At 38.7% G+C, this 20,993-nt stretch overlaps 1 protein-coding gene across 2 annotated transcripts in view; it reads right to left on the bottom strand.

Moving 5' to 3' along the window:
* LOC139120106 (PWWP domain-containing protein 2A-like) overlaps positions 1 to 20,993 on the bottom strand; it is a 24,444-nt gene extending 3,451 nt beyond the window's left edge. The window contains exons 1-3 of one of the 2 annotated variants that reach the window (XM_070684196.1): positions 20,808 to 20,993; positions 19,082 to 20,653; positions 107 to 5,580 (exon numbers count right to left, since the gene is read on the bottom strand). In XM_070684196.1, coding sequence (XP_070540297.1) covers positions 19,102 to 20,653; positions 20,808 to 20,950 — 1,695 coding nt within the window. In that variant the 5' untranslated portion in view covers positions 20,951 to 20,993 and the 3' untranslated portion in view covers positions 107 to 5,580; positions 19,082 to 19,101. Of the gene's footprint in view, positions 1 to 106; positions 5,581 to 19,081; positions 20,654 to 20,807 lie in introns of those variants that run through there. The other variant, XM_070684198.1, reaches the window with a different exon arrangement.

The following is a 20,993-nucleotide window of genomic DNA, read 5'->3' as shown; positions in this document are numbered from 1 at the left end:
AAAATTAGCCGACTCTTTCTCCACAGATTCACACACACTGACACACGTTCACGGTACTGGGAGAAATTTTACGAGGCCAAAACAAAAGCATCAGCAAGAGACAATGTTTGTCAGAAAACGATTTGTATATACATGGTTTTATTACTAGTAACTAAGATTTTCGTAAGCTATACAGTGTATTCATAAAGCGTACATGAGTTTTTAAATGAGTTTTAACCATTTCAGAATTGGAAAGTACATATAGGGGGTATCATGTACACATAATGTAAGTACGAGGAAGCTATAAAGAGACAAGAGCACATCAAGATATGACATATTTACTGGGTGCTATCTATATCTTTCGGATAAAATTTTCTGACTGCCAATACGAGGTTGTTCAGTGTGTCTGACAATTGGTTTGAAATACACTTTGTACATGTTGTAAGTCTGTGTAAGGATCTAACAGCAATAGGGCCGTTCACAGTTTACGTCACTGTTCTCTCATTAATATGCAAAAATAAATATTTGTCCGCATTTTTAGATTACGCTTTTAAAAATTACGCATGCAAGAACGACGAAAATACATCTCAGTGGGCGACTGCTAGTGTAACAGTGAATACTAAAAAACATATTCACGACTCAGAGTACAAGCTGCAAAAACAGCCACGCATGCAACATTGATAAAATTTGTCCGCATTTCAAGCTGCGTGTCCGATGTCGCGCGCGTACAGCTATATTTAGTAACAAACCTGTAACCATGAACAGCGCTATACTAACAGATCTGACTGAAAAAGTGAAAAGTGGAAAATGTGAAGTTTGATCTGTCTGCCCATATGGTACCATGATTCAGGATGGTCTACTCCTGGTAATTTACCCATCAATCTATGCGGTCTCTCGATGGGTATAAGGTGAGGAGTGTCTCAGAACCCTTCACATTGTCCACTCTTCTGCAGACCGAGGTAGCTCTGACTCGACCAACCCTTCCATGGATCGCTTTATGGTCTTTCCTCACTGTATTAAATAGCAAGGACAGACCATAAACACTGAAACAGGGGTGAAAGGTTCAATTGGAGAAAGCAGAAGCTCTGACTTGCAGAGGTTAGACGCTACCAGGAATTTTGAAAATATGACTGCCAGACACGCTCATCAAAACTCTGACTTGATATGGAGAGACAAAAATATTGCCACAGAATAACATTAACTGTCCATCCCCATGTATTTGGTTCATATTGGAACAGTCTACTGTTTGCAGGGCACATAAAATGGGTATATACACTTTTAAAACACTTAGGAAATAAGAGGGTAAAGGCTCACAAGAATAAGACCCTTTTCATTGCAATTAACAATACCGAGAAATTACCTCTGGGCAAAACCAATCATCTATTACTAAACTGAATTCATTGGGGGGGGGGGGGGGGGGGGGGGTCAGTGTAAGCCGTGCATTTTTAGCTCCTGTAGCAAAATGACAGATATCCTTCAGCTATGGAACTGAAATATTTACGGTAATTGAACATGGCATAAAACAGCACAGAAGAAATTTGTCAATTTTATTTCAACTGGATTTTGCAATTTCTGGCTTTGACAAAATTTGAACAGGATCCGATGCAGAAGCCATTCCAAAGATATTTCAGATCAGTTGTTTCCACTTGTCTATAGAACCATAGGCACAGGATAGCTTACTAGGAATACACTTCAATGATGAGAAACACCGATAAATGGTTGTCGCCAGTTTCTTTAAAAGCTGATACTGATAATCTTTCAAGAGAGAAAATTATCAGTGTGATCTTTGGCTTATTGATGACATCATTTCATTTCAATCCAGCTACATGCTATGTCTATATATCTGTTGCTAAGTCACTACATTACAGTGAAACCATACTGGAACAAACACGGCAATCTACCGTTTGCATGTTGAGGCGAAACGAACATACTTCAAAGGGGAAATATTTCATGTTAAGCTTTATCAAATCTATTTAATCAAATAGTTGTGGGGTACACTGAGGGGAGGGTAAGAGGGGGTGTCAACCCTGAGTTCAGTTGTCAGACAAAGCAACTGAGCAAATGACGAGGCATACAACAAACAGTCAACGTTGAATCCTGAAACAGCCGATGCCTGTGTCAAGATTCTTGAAAACGTGGCAAGTTTGAAAAACAAGAGAAAAAATCCATGCTTGCTGACCCTACGTTAGCAAATCCTGACACTGCGTGAAAAGATGGACAGTTTGTCATTAAAGAAATTACAAGCATTTTGCAGTCATGATTCTGTATGTGACAGATCTGATCTGTGAATAAATTCACACCTGATTTACTGTAAGGCAAATGTAATCGACATCATTTTAAAAATTAATTTCATGGTAATGATAAACTGTCTCCTCACCCACGCACATAGCATAAGCCATATTTCTCACTTTCTGTTCTTTGACGGAACATAATTATGTTCGTCATGGGTATAAAAATTTACCTACATCAACTTTAAAGCTTAGTTTTCAACCGAAATTTTACATTTTGCATGTCTGTTATATACAATGCCAGTTGTCTGCGTGTTAGTTTATGTGTCATTTTCTAGTGAACTGATTAACTACACGTACCATTTGTACAAGAAAGCAATTATTCATTAGATATCCAATGGACAAAACTTGTAATGATCAGATTCTTTTTCACAAATCCATTGGACAGAAGATTTTCAGAGTCAAACATTTTGTGTCATAGAGAACCTGTCAGAAGACGGTACAGTGCCTTTGCTTGCAGGTCATAAGTGGAGTTGTGTGATTGGTCGGTCACATCTTTGAATTGGCAGAAAGTAGAGCTGTTGTGATTGGTCGCTGCATCCTCTGACATGAAATGCATTAACTGTTTGACCAGGACAGGTATTCTCATCATATCTTTGTAATGACACGTCTTCTTCAATGATAGGGGAAATGTCTTTTAAAATACCTGATACTGGAAATTTTTACCATTGTTAACACGGTTTTCTTAACCTTACATACTCACGAGTCATTTTAGAAATGCACAAATTTCTGGAATTTTCTCAACAAATTTCTTTAGTCAGAGGGAACTTGCTTAAGGTAGAATGCACCTCGGGGACAGATATTTGGACTCAAAGTTTGCCAATTCTTTTCTGATCCACCACTTGTAGAGGCTTGTTTTGAAACTCTTTGAAGTAAATAAAATTTTCACCCATTTACATTTGTGAAAATTGTGGAAATACTCAAAATGATACAAATATGATGGATCTTAGTGCAATGAACCCTTATCCTGCCAAGTTCATATGTCACCATCAGGTCAAGTTCGTCAAACCATTGAGGCATAATGAGTCCCATATATGCATGTTAACACAGATTTGAGCATTTGAAGGCCCCTGAAAATATACATGCTGTAAACTTAACTTTCACTGACTTGACCCGCTGTAATATACTACACAAAGTGGGTGAAATTCTGTTTAGTTTTTGGTTCAATACTGCTGTTTACTGACTCCGCCGATAGGGAAGTGATCGGCCTACCAGGATAAGGGTTAATGGCCACATGAAACTTATGAGATCATACATGACTGTGGTTGAAGTTAGAGCAAAAAGTGCAGCCTTTTGTATAGTTACAATTACTGACCAATGTTCAGCACTGTACCACACAATGCTGTACAGATTCAATAAAAACACATAATGTTTTCCTTCATTTTGTCGTGTTGCTGTTCCCTGCGCACAATATATTCCAAATGTCTACGAAAAAGGGCATAATTCCATTCCATGATCTTTTACATAGAAACATAAAACATGGTCCTCTATGGATGGACCATGCATAAAATAAAGAAATAAGGGCAAAATCACAAGTCTATGACTACATTGGCCTGAACATTACAATATAATGGAAACGTACTGAACTCTAAAACTAATAACACTGATCGCTAAAAACTACATCTACTTTTAAAATTACAATCCATTATGAAAATCTTGGAACTTGAGGAAGAAGACAAATGTCTGAATAGTTTGTATCAAAAATACTCGGAAAAAAATAATTATCAAGGAGAGAATTAGAGGAGCTTTTTACAGAAACCTATACAGTAGAGATCAGTATCGAAAACTGGCCTCAAATGTGACGTACGGTATTCTGCACTGCTTGCGTAAACTGAGTAATTTGGCAGTGGTACCGGCCTAACATTATCCACTTTCAAAAGGGCATATATTCATGCATTATTCGTGGGAAAAAAAACAAATTTTTGGTCAATGCTCAAAAAATTTTGCAACCACGGTGATAAAATATATAGCGTACAGGAGTTGTAAATACAGTGCAATGCAATTATTCAGATTAAAAGTGTTCTGTCTAAAAATCAGTTGTTCTTGGAAATGCATCTCAGACGCATTGCTGATTTGATTTCATACATAATTCCTGTGAGCAAGAAATGGATACCGACAGGGCTCATTCCAAACAACGTCACTTTCATTTGACCTGTGTAAGAATCACTTATTCCATTAAAGTCAGCTAAACATCTTTTGGATAAAAAATGTTGACAGCAACCTTATAATCAACCATTTCCTGAAAAAAATGCTCTCAACCAAATCCCGGACCAATTTCAACGAGTTTAACATTCAAGGACAAAATGTCCTCCCTGAATTCTGTGAAACATTACGTTGATTTCATTAAAAAATCATGCCGTCCACTACAACGATCTGATAGCAGCTTTTCCAATTTCAAACCCTGACTTTCAACTTGGTGATGCCTATTAAAATGCAAATGAATTTGAAAACATTCAGTGTTCATGACTTTTCTCTAGCATGAATCATCAGAGTCAATATTTTTACCTAAAAACCTGAAATAGTTTTAATTTCAGTATCACTAGAAAGAGATGTTATCACTACTGTGTACATCACAGACATTAAACTTACAAAACCATCTGTCAGTTTAATCACTTCTTAATTGCATCATATTTTATGGTCTTTTTTATAACATAACTATATGGTCTTTCATATCATGTTTTTCTTTACATTGAAGCTCACGAAATATGACATTTGTATTGTTGTATGGAGACAAACATCTGTCGTCTACCCAGAACTGTTTTTTTACTACTCCACACGGTGGAAAGATTTAACCAATTATTCCTCTATGTGAAATAACACACAATCAGTAATTATTACTGCAACAATTTACCAACTCGGCTCTCTGATGGTGCACTGAATTCTACAGAAGCTGACGTCAGATTCTGCATTTGAGAAAAACATGAACTCTTGATTCATGGTGTGAAACTTGTGAGTGTTAAAAAGTGAAAGGCTCAGCTGTTTGCCTCCACTTCCAAAATCTTCAGTCTCCGAATGAATCTGTGCGATTTACTCCATGATTTGTGTGTTGATGACGAACAAGAGAACACGTAATGCGCAATTCTTCTTCACAGCATTGAACCATGCATGCTGTGACCTTTGACCTGTCCAGTAGTTCCATTAACGCTGCCCATATATTGTTTCTGTTACAAACACTGGCATGGGAGTCAACATCGGTGATATACAGTAATGTGGTATGGGTTGAGATTTGACTTGGTAACTGATCGTTTCTGCATGACGCTACTACAGTCAGTAGCAATGACAGGCTGGTTACCATAGAGACCGAGGTAAACATCTGTAAACAAGTAGAAAAAAAAGAAAACTTTTAGAAAGAGATCAGGACCAAAATCAGTGATCTTTGAACAAGAATTTTAGTAATGCTATTATCGCACTTTTAAAGGTAAACAATATTCTGACGCAAGGGTTGATGACATAATATGTAACGTGTATTTATGTGAAAAGTCATATAAGGTATTGTACACAGGGCTCATTTCAGTCAACATTTAGATGAAAAGAGAGATCATATCTAAACTTGCTGAACATTTTTGCAATAAAGCACTGATTTCACAGATCCATACAAGGGCAAGCCGTTTGCTTGGGTACTCCATTTACGGCGGTGACTCGGCAGAATAGTCACATAATTACAGTGAGCTGTATTTATCAACATTTCAGAGTGATGCACGTATCAGAAAAAGATAAACCAAAATAACAAAGATAGATATGTGCCGGTAGCTATACAAATCATCTGAAATGCTGACGGGTTGGAGATTTATAATCAGAGGATGATCATGCTTCATACATTAAAATGTGACGTTTATTTCACAGACTAAGTCTGTCTGACAGGGCAGGTTAATTTATATGTGGTGTATTTCAAACCTGCACAATAAACACCGTGATCATCGTCGTGACGAAAATAGGAACCTGCAACTCAGAAAGTTGCTTTGACAGATTGATGGTGCAACTGAAAAAGAATTACTGCTTGCAATAACCTACACGCTGTCCCGGTATTATGAGACACCAATTCCGGAGAACGGAAAAACCCAGGATCAGTCTTCAAATCACAAGTCATCAAAATTTGCGATTTCCATCACAGTCTATCCGACAGAACAAAAACCTCGATCAGCCAGGAAAGAGAGTGCTGTCTGTACATCAGACACTACATAATTGCTGTGCAAAACACCCTTTCTTTACTATTTCCTTAACTTGGCTGCAGGGACGAATTATCAGGATCTAAGTGTCGGAATCAGAAATGCCAATCAGATGAGGAGAATGTCAAATACATGTATGCTTACAACATACATACTCTGAACTGACATCAGGTTTGAGGTCAGTTTCAAAAGCCTTGACTGAAAATTAACACTCACTCAGTCTTGAGGACTAGGCTGTGTTTTGTTGTGAGGGCAGAGTCACATTCATGGATTCCGGGAATCGCTGTGGAATCTTACAAAGGCCTATTCATGTTTCTAATCTGGGGCAATGCCGGAACTGGCACAAGGAGTTAAACGTAGACTTGTATTCTTGTAAAACCGGAGAAAGTAGACTGTAATGTGGAATCACCTGTACCACAGCTCTGTACAGCTAGTTCAGGTTTAACCATACTGGCTTTTCAGACACACTGAGAAAATGACAGTGTGATGCGACATGTCACATGAAGTGGCCGAGGGACACTTGCCCTTATTTGACTACTGTAGAAGTAATTACATTACTGATGACATATTTAGACAGAAATACAACTGACAAGTCACTGCAATTTTTAATTTGATTCCTCTGATGTTAGCAAGCTCTAATCAATATAGAAACAAGACTCCAAATATTCTTATACATGAATCATCAAAATGGTTTTCAGACACTACGATATTATGTACTGTAAGTCTTCCATAAAGAGAAATGCTAAATATGTTTCCACGCAGGTCACCTCATTGGGGCAAATGATTTACAGTCATGGCTGTGATTTCAAAAATTGCACTCTGAGTTAAAATTGGCCTCGAAAATGTCAGGAATTTGTGGACATTTTTGTTGCATTTTATCTCAGACAACATTATGTGCTGCATAATGTCATTTAACACGTAATGAATCAACTTTCACCAGGAAACCATACTATGCATTTGATGTTGCACTCATGTGTAACATTCCATGGGCTGCCAACCAGGTGACCTTTGACATCTGTATAGCAATATCTCAGGTCATGCTTGCACAGCGTTAACACCTTCCTTGACTTCACAGAAGCATTTCTTGTTAGATGACCTTGTGGCTGCACTAATAAAGTCCTACACTGTACCTTAAGGTAGTATCCACCTCAGGGACAGATAATCGGCCTCTCAAATTTTTACATATCTTTTCTGATCTACTGGTAGTGCTTGTGGGAGCTCATTTTAAAGGTTTTGGAGTAAGAAAACGTTCCACTGTACTGTCATAGTTTTTTAGAAAAAAAAAAATTTTCCCCCATGCATTTGACACAGAGATGGCAGCCATTTTGAATTTCAAATATCAGTAAATGTAAGGTAATTTGTTTCTCTAGTACAAAACTGTGCATGGTAACCCCTGATTTTCGTTCTTGATTTGGGAAGAGTATAGTTGTAGTTTCATTGAAGAAAGTTTGAGCACAAATTTATAGTCATTCACTTTGAGGTGCATACTGCCTTAAATTCTGGTATTACAATCTCCCAAAGCCTGGTTCTATGTTTCTCAATCAAAATTGAAAATACTGAAAGCCGCTACCATTGGAATTTGGTCCTGATTGGATTCTTTGTTATGACAGATCTATCGATGCATGTCATACGTACACAGGAGATAAGCAAAGGAGTCATTTTGTGACTGAGAGGGCAGACAGTATATTGACCACATTCAGATAATTGAAATTCAGACAACAACTAAACAGCAACTGACACTCAGTCAGTGATGATAAATGAAATGTTAGAGATGTACATAACAGGTTTAATATCCAAGTATCATAGCAGAGCTTTCAACTGACATAAAACCGATATTGATTATTTGATTATTGTACAGGAAATGTCTGTTGGTCGTCAAGTCTGCATTCACAATTTAACTTCTGTTCGCGATTATCCACAAAATCACTTTTCCGTTCACTGAGAACTGCAACAGCATGGATTGAATTTTTTAACGTAATCAAAATTTGTCAGATGTGCCTGGCATTTTGGAAGACAGTATGTACGTTTGAAATTTTCTCATACTGCTTGTCAGAAACATGCTTAAGCCACGCTGCAGTTATGTGGGCCAGGATATTGTCTGTGTTTCACCTCATTACATCACAAAGGCTAACCATGTCAAGCCCAGAATACTGGTCTTTCCCATTGTATTATGGCAAGAGGAAGTTAGCAGAAACTCTTTACTGTAATCGTACCATGGACCAGTTTGCACTGGCAACAACAGGATTTAAGATGATTTTTTTTTTTTTTTAACCATACACATCGATGACATGGTCTCTTCATATTTACATCCACGCTGATCCAAACATTGCTGTGTGAATGAGAAAATATTCTTCTGGCCACAAAAATTAAGTTCACAACATTAATGGCAATGTGTTTTTCACCATCCATCGTAACAGGTGACAATAATTACCTGGCCAGCGATACGCCCAACACAATGAAACTCGGTGAAGTTCCAACTGCTATGGTTTCTTCATCCAATATTACATTTACCGCGCTGATTACTTATTTTGAAATATTCACCAAGGTTTCCGATTTCAATGCTGGATACAATGTCACTATCTTCATAACATTCATGTGAGCTTTCAACAAGCTTCAACCTCGCTGCCTGACTATGAAACCTGCTTCAATCTGCCACATTCAAAGCAGTCGCCCCTATCACTGCCGGAATATTTATCCTTGGAAATTTAATTTCGAACTTCAATTTCTAGAAATTGCACCTACCGGTATATTACACTGGGAACCATCTTAAATCAACAATTCAGGCTGTTCATCATCTACATTTATGCACACTAATCTGAAGGAGACATGTTTGTTGTCTCCGAATTCATCATGTCGGTGCACGGCCAACCCTCTTCTCTCTCAAAAGTTGCTGATTCATGACCACCACACAAAAGACTCAATATTTCTATCACAAACTTGGCAGAAGAGAAAAGACCCTACTTTAAATACAATATCAGTATTTGAGATTAAAATATATTCAGATCAGATGTCACTCCACTATAATCTTGTATTTGCCATAAAGTCAAGACACAATAGGTACATGGAAGGATTTTGAGAAGCCAAAACAACAACACTATACTGTAAAATGTATGCATAACCTCAATGTTTCCAGTGTCTGTAGCTGATACTATTCATGGCTAGGTTTCCATTGAACCATGTGTCTATTTACCTGACCTTCCAGCTAACCTTGTCTCATTATATGTGCCATTGAAATGAAGGGGTGGGTCATTGAGAAGGGGAGGGGGTGACTCTTCATGATCTATGATTACAATGATGAGAGTCTGTTTATCCCTGGTGAAAAGAAATCCACTTTATTCTCAGAACACTACAGGCTGTCTTCTTTTCCCCTTGGCACAATGGTACATGTATTATGCCTTGAAAGGATAGAGTTAGAAAACAAGACATGTTGTAGGTTGCTCTTTGTCTGTCAGTCTCTGTGTACATTTGTATGTTTGTATGTCTCATATGTGTGTATATGTTTGCTACTTTCCCTGCCCTACTGAGTCTGTATGTCACAGTTATTGATACATTTCCATGGCCAGTTCTAGTGCCCTGTCAAGACAACACAATTCTGTAACATTTATTTCTACAATATAACACTCAAAACTGAAATTGTTTGTAGGTGACATATTTGTTGAAGGCTCAGCAGGCTTTATTTGCAGTGTGTTCACATGAGTTGTCATATATTTTGTGTGACACGACATACCACTGTAGATATCCTAGGACCCAATCTCACCAATTCCACAGACATAACCGCAAACTGTTGGATGAAACAATTTCTGTCCCAGAAAAACATTGTAGGATCAAATGCTATGTCTACAACCAAATGGACAACCAATTGTTGGAGCATATGTTTTGCTGATAAACAGAAAAATATTTATAACTAAATGTTTGCGAAAACGAAAAAATATCTAAATGGAAAGCTATCAACCTACAACATATCGCCACTCAAACAGGGAACACAACGGCAAATTGTGTATCTCTACACAAGTGTTCAACTTGTCACTGGTTGTGTATGGAGTTCATGCAGAGTTTCAAAATCTGAATTTCATATCAGTTGCTCTGGAGTTTGTATTCCCTCCTAAAGAAATCTCACATCGCTGTCGACTAGAATAAGCACTCTCGCAGCCAGTGAAAAATTTGTGATAAAAGCAAACTTCTTGACAACAGATGATTAAAATCATCCCGTGAGAAACAAAAATAATGGCGTTTCTCATCCACATTTCCCACAATGCAACAGTTACATCTACCGACAGACATTTTGACTGCAAACCCTCAGTAGCCACAAATGCACAGTACATGAGAATGCTTTCAAGCTGATACCTCTGTGAGTTGGAAACCTATGCATCTTGACAATATCTGGGGACTTTCGCTTTCAGATTTTATTTTCTCGTTTGCTTTAAGGGGCCCAAATGACATGTATGCTGGGTACGTGTATGGCAAGCATACTCCACTGTATGCATTGTCTTTGTGAACTATTTGACTCCAACAAAGTGTATGGCATTGCATGGAACATTTCAAACCAAAAGACACACAGTTTTACTTCACCGTTTCTGGTAAACTTTCAAATTTTGCATAAGTGGGAGTTCAATACCAGAAGCTGCTGTACTTCTGGATAAAAATTTGGCAACATGGGTATGTGACCTTTCCACTACCTGTCATGCAATCTGTATGCCTGGTGGTGCTGTGTGTTTATACACATCCAACGGAGCACTTCCCCTGTGCTATTATTGAGTAAGGGAGGCCCTGGTTTAGGTGTTTCCGTTCATACTGATAATATCACTGACAGCGGTTTTGCATTGGACAACCGGCAGATATTCACTTGCCTTCACTCAATGTCAGACTCTTAGCAACCAACAAATTTTCCCTAATGTGTTTTTTGGTCCATCATAAGACAAGGTCTAGAGCCTTGCATGGCCTTTAAGCATCCTATTTTGGGGTGAATCACGTTGTGGACTACTGTGACATTTAAAAAATGTTTGGAACATGGACACATCGAAGGTCGAGAATTCTCTAGTTTAAATTTGTCTGTTTCATGTATGAGAACTCAACATGAATTATGCTTTATGTTGACAGTGAAAATTAAAGCATAAAGCCTCATTCGACATCTACTGTAGTCAGAACCAGATATCAAACACTGGGATGTACTTTTTTCCTGGATTCTGTATCATATGAGAAATCGCGCCGAATAAACAAGTTCACACATTGAAATTTTATATTCAACCATTCCAGTTTTCTGAGAAAGCTGACGATCTCAAGACATATTTGAATTTTGTTTTTTTTCATGGGGGAAACTTGACACAAAACACTACAAAACAATATGACATGCGGTTTAAATAACTAATCCCAGCTGTGTTTGTCTGACAACACCATTTGGCCAGATACTCTTAAATTATTTGTGTTTTAAGCTTCTTGAAAGTATCTCTCGACAGATGGATAAATCTGGCTGATCTCTCGACAGCTCCTTTCAGCAGCACACATGTGGAAAGAAAAGTCTCAATGAATGCTCCATGAATCCACCTCAGGCTAAATCCTGATAGGTACCAATCTTCTGTCATAGCTTTTGGAGCTGTGCCATCATAATCACAGAAGATGATTCCGGACCATTCTCTGAATGACTTTAGATCTTTCGTAAGTTCACATCATCAGAGCCTGGCATTCTACATGGATTGCGGATGATGTTCAGTAAATGTTCAACTATGACCCTGCAGGGTGAAGCTATCAAAGTTTTTCATCAACAGAGAGGAATTTTCAATAAAGGTCCCAGCACATCTGACATCCAGGAAGATAACCGAAGCTTTGGCCCATACGTCATTCTGAAATGAATCCCTGGCTGCACAGACATTGCGTGTACATGTACTACAAAAGCCAGTTGTTTAGAAAATATAACATCCTCTGCCATCATAATCTGACAGCATACCTGTTACCTGTCCAGTCATTTAATGATGAGTCATAATCATGGAATCATGAATTTTATTGACTGACACAGCCTGAACAAATACTTGCACAAATATCAGTTTACAATTATCATCCACATATTTTGAATGTTTGTTTAAAGTGCTTACATGCCGTGTTGACACAAATACCAAAATTATGGTATTGCTTTTTATGCCCTGCACACGTCTGGGTGACCTTTGACCTGGTGAGGATGACTTGCATCATCTTGTCCTGGTTTGTTTCTTTCCGAGAATGTTTAAAAATTGACATGCGTCAGAATAACTGAGGCGGCGTGAACTGTGATATACAATTTCAATTTTGAAGAATTAATCAAATGGTGTACCATTACCAAATGGACAAAAAGTTCATATGTGTTTGTAGCATAATTCGATTGAAGGCTCAGTGTGTAGTCTAGTATCTGGACATTTGTTTTTAACTCTTGCGGTTTACACAGCCTCACATACACTGTATAGATACTAGACAGTTCTGTACAGTAAAGAGCTGCTGGGGTGATTTCTTCTCCATACCCTCAACGACTGTGAACAGAGTTCAGAGTTCAATTTATTAACAGAAGTAAACAGTCGACCAGCAGTTACTTAAAAGGAAAAACGTGCATGACAGATTTGGTGTCGCCGGTAATTGCCGCACATATAACACATGCACTAAATGGCTGATTTATCTCAAGGACCAAATTCTCCAGAATTTGTGGAGTGCAACATCTGCGACAGATCCTGCGACTCACTGGCCATGCAACCTGAGGAATGTGACACACCACAATACCCCATTGTTAGTATTGCAGGGTAGTCACATGGAACAGCATGGAAAGAGGAAATGTCTGTAAACGAGGCTGATGTATGAGAAAGAGTTTTATTTTCTTTTGAGTGCTGATCTGCCTATACAATCCCCTACAGACGTAACACTTTTCCATATTTTCTCGGTTCAAGACTACGCTTTTCTGCTTCTATGCTGTTGCCATATGCCAACGTGTTTTCTTTTTGTCAAGAGTGAAGGAAAACAAAGTTTAAGTAATCTTTGCTACCCAAAAAAGGTAATATTTTAGTTTGATCACAGAGAGGGGGGTTTCATCTTGTTCACAGTCACAGAAAACACATCAACAATCACGATTCAATACCTTTGGAAGACAAAGCGAGACATCTTCTTTACATCTGCGCAAATATCGTCAATTTGAGGAACAGCGCCGGTTTTCATACAGCTGCATACTGTTACAACGTATGGTCACTGTGTTAATTTCTACAAATTTACAATGGATCTTTGCCTAAATCTCTTTAAGCTCAGTCTGTCTATCACACGGCATGACAGTAAATAGTCATCGTAGATAGGTTGTTTGTGTTCCGTTTGATTTATTTTGTATTCTTTGAGACTTTCTCTGCTCTCATAAAAAAACCTGTCATATGCGAGTGACACAAGATCTGACCCCCTAGCCCTAACACAATGAAATCACATTTCTAATATATCATTTTTTACGATCCATGACCCCAGGGAGTATTTTTTTGCTTTCAGAGACCATCAATCCAAAGCAACAAAACACTTTTGTCAACATCCACCATTTGGTAATAATACTGCCGCAACCATGAATTACATCTACCACTGTATTTTTGCCTTTTGTGACCAACACTTAAAAGTTTATAATGGTTTCAACATCCCAGACTGCAAGAGGTCGAGAGTTCACGATAAACAAAAATGCTACAATTGCCAATTGCTTATACACAGTACTTCCATCACTTATGAACCTGCTGACATCAGCAATCCTACATGACCCAATCTCTATGTTCCATGAAACATTATCCAAATATATAGAAACTTTATCCAGATACACCAGTCCAGGGGCTTTGCAATTGACGTTTTCAAAGTTAAATTTTCGACTGACTCCATTTAAAATTGGAATACATTCCTGGCACTGTGCAATTCAGGAAGTGGTTTTCCTATTGACTGGTATGGTGTCTCCATATGGTCTCAGATTGCGCATATTGTGTTGTAATAAAAAGCTCGCTTTACAAAATTATTTTAATCGCTGATGAATGGTTTTCTTCTTGTTTTTTCCCCTCCAATCAATGCTTGAATCTGATCAAGAAATTCCTGAATTTGGTGCATTATGGTTTATGAATATCAAAGAGAGAAAAAAAGGACATGCACGAAAAGCAGAGTGTACTGTGTAAAACTCATGTAACTACTCATGTAACTAACTGATTACTGTGTCATACAAATGTTACAAGACTGACATAATGTTTGAAGCTCTATCATAATACTTCATCTAGTGCTTTCGCGTTGCACAGCTGAACTGGAGCGGAAAATGACCAGAAAACCCTCAAAGAATTGGTGCTGCCAGTCTTGCAAATATTTGGAATGGATATTTGTCGGCTGTTCGTATGAGACAAAGTGTTCACTGCTAGTGTGAGTAAACCTCACAATGTGCAAACTTGGACTGAATAGACCAAATATGCTACTACAACCCCCCACCCCCCCACCCCCACCAAGGAAACACACAGACCAAGGCAGAAAAGACACCCTACCAGACCTACTGCAAACCATGTGCAAACTGAAGAGATCAGCTTGAATTCTATATTATTATTTCTTGTTCAAAGAGCTCTGCCGCACTAACCAAACAAGGTAGATGTTTGTTCATCTCTGCATATTGCGACTGGCAGGTCTCTGCTTATGAAAAATAAAATCCATCTTTGGTAACTTCTATGGTGGGAAAGCCTTGTAAACACTTTGGCATGTTGAAATCACCGACCGATATTTTTACTTTGGTATGTTGAAATTATCGATGGATATTTTTGTTCATTGATTTTTGAACTCTGGCAAACTTGTTTTGGACACTCAATCTTGTTTTAAATGCTGTCAACAGCCTTCTCTTCGATGTCAGGCCTGGTTACACTCAGAAGCTGTCAGCCTTCTTGCTCCTGGCAACAAGCTGTGAGAGCAAATTACCACAGAATGCAAATTTGGGCAGGGTGCTTTTATCAGAAGCAAAGTTTTGACAACTGAATAGAAAGCATGCCTTTCACTAGCACTGTCATGCCACCTTGTAGAAGGCAAAAAACTTACAAGGTGGGGCTTCAACTTTCTTCAAGGAATGTTGAATCCCCAAGACGTTGAATTTTTGACAATGTCAACAGTAGTGGTGTTCAAACCTGGCGTGTGAACAAACCCATAAAAGGTTATGTACACTTCATAAGTTGCTCGGTGACCCCAATTACCTTATTTTAGAGTTTGTATCTTTGCACGTAAACAACATATGACCAGCAGCTGAATAATTCCCAATTACTGAAAAACAACAAGCACTTGCGGAGGTAGTATGACCACAGTTTGCCCAGCAAAATACACTTCTTGGCATAGATGCTGGCTATATAAGTACAGCCAAACCTCTGTGTTCAGCTGTAAGTGTTACTGACACATTCAGAGAAGCCACACAAAAGATTGTGTTCAGAAGAGTTTTTCACAGCCATTCAGGATGTGTGCTATTGTATCATGTCGAAAAAATTTGTTTTCTTTTCTCGATACATTAACTTCCCCTTGTCACAGAGAGGGCTTTCCAGAAACTTGATGACATATCAAGAACACGTAACATGACAGCCATCAATAATTTGAATACAAATTATATTTCTTCCACAGTATTCTAACTTTTACAAAGGGGCAGTGACAAATCGAACAAAGGAGCGTGCAAGCTGTGCATGCAGTGTTGAAAAAAAAAGCTGTTTCACCACAAAAGCCACACTGCAACAACCTTTTCACCAAAAAGTTGCGATTTTGAAGTGACATATTCTGGTCGTATGACCAAATTAAGTGATTGAAAGAGTGAGATGGTGTTGCCTACAGACACATCACATCAGATCAATTTCTTGTCTTCACTGAAAGCAGTTCTAAGGCCGTGATAGTAAAAGGCCCCCTAAATGCCACCTGGCAGTGGGTACCCCTTGGGGTGGAAGGGGGGGGGGGGGCTTGATTATAAAAGAACCAAATCCATGGAGTCAAAACCGATGTGGGGTTACCAAGTCAGTGTAATTTCAGAAATTCAACATGGCAGGAAATAGGATAGTCAGTGAATTGACCGATTCAAAGGCTTCAGTGATCAGAACAGAATATTTGGGAGTTCAGCGACGTGAATGTCAACGCTTACACAATTCAAATATGGCTGAAAAACACCGTCCATTCACCAAAATTTGTGGCATTCGACGTGAAAGACTGTTTCGGTCTGCTGTGTAAATGTATGAATGTTTAATATGAATTAATTCACATTATTTAATTTTTTTTCTCTCACATTCACAGTTATATATCAGAGTGATAAACCAACGAAAGTCATTGGCACAGGAAACACAGTATCAAGTATCCGCAAAATCACCATGTTTTCCTTTGAGGAGAATTTGTGAAAAGAGATAGACCTATTATTGTTTGCTGATTTGTTTTTACATAGTAGGAAGAACCTGTTTCCTCTTTTTAGAAAATTGAAATTTTATTTCGATTCACTGCAATGTAAACACCATAGGTAAATGATGAGTCACAATGCTGTCCCCAAAAAAATGGAAAATGATTTGAATATTTTAAATTTGCACGCATCACAAGAATATTTTTTCTTGTTACGACGACTAATATGCAATGTACAGGAAAAAATGCCACTATTGCTGGATGTATTGACAACTGCGTTTGAAATTCATGAATGTCATCGCTGTATAAACAGGCCATTACCATATATGGTCATAGCCGATTACACACACATACCCTGATAAAATTGGTTACTTTGATAGCAGCCCAGTATCAAGGTTTTATCGAAGTTGTAAACTGAAGGAGATACCTATTGTGTTGTTGTTTCATGAAAGATGTGTTTAAAGAAAAAGAAAAACAAGAATAAATGCAAGGTCTTTTAGAGAAGACTCTGGTCATTTTGTTCTGTCAGGTTGGAATACACTGATTTTTTTCCTCAAAAGGCAAATTTCTTAATTTAAATCAAAAATTACAGGAAGGAAAGCCTAAAATACCATGGTTCATAAGTGCAGGGAAATGCGATGAAAGGATTAAAATTTTGAATATTTTACTTGAAGGAATCACTGCCTACTCCGCAGTACACAACTGACAATACTGAAATGATTTCATAAATGTCAAAGCATAGAGTCCTCTCCCTGTGTATATTTGTATGGTGTATGGTTTACTTTTCAGATTAAACAATTCAACATGCCTATTGGATGTGATGTTTCCGCACCTTTTTAGGGCTCTGAATTCTGAATTTGCCTACTGAATTTGAACGAAATGTCAAATTCAGCTGAATGTGTTACAACTTCCTGTATTCTGGGCAAGACTAATCCAGGAAGTTGACACAATCGTCATTTTCAAGCCTGCTTTTTTAGTTGGGCTGGGGACTGTTGACGCAACACGAAAATAATATTTAGCCCGGCCAAACACATCTACACACACATCCACACACACACACACACATGAATAAATACTGCCCTTTAAAAATGACACTGCAGACTTACAAATTTGACGGAATCAATCGTAAAGAAATGCGTGAAAGAAGGGAACGCAAAAAGACATTAACCTACTACCACAGCACAAGGTTAATGTTGCTTGCGTGTATGCGAGAGTGAGGTCTAATGTCAAGGTAATTGTGTGTGGAGTTGTATGTACAGTTCCATCAATAGGCAAGGCGGCCATGTTGGAGAGCAAATCAATGCTATCTTTTGTTCGCAGAATTACACCAAGAAAGTTCATTATATCATGAATGAATAACTGTGTGCTACTTTGACATAGCAAAAGTTACTGTGTCCAATCTGTAGTGAATGTGCTTCACCAGTTACGGGCGATTACAGGGTGTATTTTCCACCAACTAGTTTAGAGTTCTATTTTTAGCCTTGGGTAACATGAATGCATAATTGGCTTGGGTTATGTTAGCTATGCGAGTGGACCCTTGTCATGTCATTTAAATGGAGCGCTGAGGCTTGCCATAACATTTGTACACAGAAAAAATAACAGAGAATTTCAAGTGAAAGATCGCCAGTTATGATTTTAGAGTCCATCCTTTCAACAGCATTTGACACGCTGGAAGTAAAAATCCACCAAAGACTCAATGTCAGGTGGTTTTACGGTGAAATTTGGTTGACAACAGTGGGAGTGGTAGAGTTTGTCCACCATGTGTGTGCGTGAATCACTGGCAGCCATGTTGGTTTGGTCGTGTATAAACTCAACATGCCATGCCAGATTTTAATAAGTAAAATTAAACTTACCTCTCCAGGGCTGTCAAATCACAGACATTGTTACAAACCAAAGAAAGAATTACAAGCAAAATGTTACAAATATTACCGAGTCATTTTGACATCAGAAGATTCTGATTTACTGTCACTGTTGTATCTTTGTATTGAATAATTTAAAATATTCTCTTTGTCCTTGAAATTGACTGCTCACAGGAAAATGTGCAAAGGCAGCAATGAAGACTAGCTCCATCATTTTTTAATGGCAATTTTTTTTCAAGATTACTATTGTAATTCACTGGCAGAGTATGATTATCACTTGATAAATTTTTATGTAATTTTTTTTCACAATTCAAGGAGACTTTATATTCTGGAAATGTCACATGTAGTGTGACAGATACTCTGTAGCACTTTTCTTGTAATTCTTTGTTTTGGTGTAACAAAAATCAGCACATATACTAAGATATGTTCTGATGGTCTAACTCACCTGCTGTTGGGTGTTATGTCTTATGAGACTTCGAACATTGTGTTGAGTTGTTTAACTTCTCTGGAGAGATCTTTACAGGCCTGTGTTGCTTGCTTGATGGCTTCCCTGTACGGCCCTCTCTTCTTCTTCTTGTACCGCTTTTGGAACGCTTCGAGGAAAGGATGGACATCGATGCAGGGCATGTACGATGCGGTCGACGAGGCGAACCACGCTATCTTGGCCTCCTGGTTGAACATGGTGCCGGAATCATTCCTAGTGATGGTGATGGCGACCACTCGGCCGGGCCACCACGGGAAACCCTGAATTTTACCCCACACAACATCACCGACGCAAGTTGTTCTGCCATCTGGTGTGGTGCATTTTGTGACATTTTTTTTGTGAATGCGGACAGTCAGTGAAGGCCTTGGTTTGTTTTCTTGTTCTAGTGACTTTTCCTTTTCTTCATCAGCGTCGGAGCTGGGAAAGTCATAAGGATCACTGAGACCGCTCCTTTCCGACACATGCGTCGATGACGACTGTTCACTACTCACTGACACTGCCGAATCATCAGAGTTTTTGTTTTTCTGCGTTGGCAGACTTGCGAGAACAGGTTTTAAAGATTTCAACTTGTTTTTGTCTTTTGTCTTCTTGTGTTTAGTCCTGAAAATCAAGCGGTTATTGCTTGTGTCCACATATGGTTTGTCAATCTCAACAACGGGGATATTCTGGTCTCCCGTCGCGGTAGACATTTCGGAATCAGAATCATCAAAATCGTATGTCTGATAATCTACTCTGTCTTCTCTCTTATTTGAGTGCTTGTACTTGGACTTGCGTTTCTCTCCATGTTTCTTGTAATTGTCCTGGACACGATGGTTCATTCCGTTCACCATGATGGGAGTTGTTGACTTGAGCTGTATTGTGTCCTTGGCTTTTTTCAGTGCTTTTCTCGCTTTTTCATGTTCATGGTGACTTAGTTTGGTAGGATTACTTGACTTGATGGTGGTGTGTGTGCGAGGAGGTATTTTCAACACCCTCCCTTTGCCATGTGGTGTGGCAAAGGATATCTTAATTAGCGGACTCGTCTTAGTAATTGTCTGTGTTTCAATTTTACTTGTTGGATTTTCGACTTTCATCTCTTTTTTCTTCAGTCTTTTGACTTCCTTATGTTTTGGTACACTCGTTTCGGCTTTCCTTTTCCTAATTTCTACTTTTTGAATTTGGCTATTCGCTGGAGCAGCGGTTGGGGTAGTTCTGGAAAGACTACTTTTGGCTATTACAGAATTTTGGCTGCACATGTTTTTGCAGTTGGAGCACAGCACTTGCCGTGGCCTCAACCGTATATGTCGAGTTCTTTCATATTTATCTTTTGTGATGCCCTTCGACACATACCTTCGTGGTTTCAGGATGGGTCTTGGGGGAGGTTGAGGCATATCTTGTCCATATGTGTGTCTATAACTTAGGGATGATGGCTCCCAAGTTTTGCCGGTGTCAGAATCAAGTTGTAGCGTTTCTGATGATGTTGGATCGGTTTGAACGCTAATTTCTGCTTTTAATCCCGATAATCGAGCTGCTGGAATCCCAAAAGGACCATCCCTGAAACACCGACATAATTCGAATCAGATTCCCACATTTGGATAAACAGGTAAAACTTGTCATCCTCTTTGCAGGATTGAAAGAGGGCAAAAACTTCTAATCTTCGATTATCCCATGCCAAAAAAAAGAGTTGTAAAATTCGACATTGGCTTACCGTTTCGATGTATCGAGCAGGACTCCGCGAAATATCCTCTCGCCATGGTGGAACGACACAACAAGGAGGTCTTCCAGGGCTTCTTCAATCTGCACGCCAACTTCAGCGCCCTTCTTCACGCCTTCCATGATGCTGGACGCCATTTCAACCCCAGCACGGAATACAACAACATCCCTGAATACACTA

This window comes from Ptychodera flava, chromosome 20, assembly GCF_041260155.1.
Source record: "Ptychodera flava strain L36383 chromosome 20, AS_Pfla_20210202, whole genome shotgun sequence".
NCBI classification, from domain to species: domain Eukaryota; kingdom Metazoa; phylum Hemichordata; class Enteropneusta; family Ptychoderidae; genus Ptychodera; species Ptychodera flava.
Note: the sequence above shows the minus strand (reverse complement) of the source record. Positions and strands in the feature narration are given on the sequence as shown.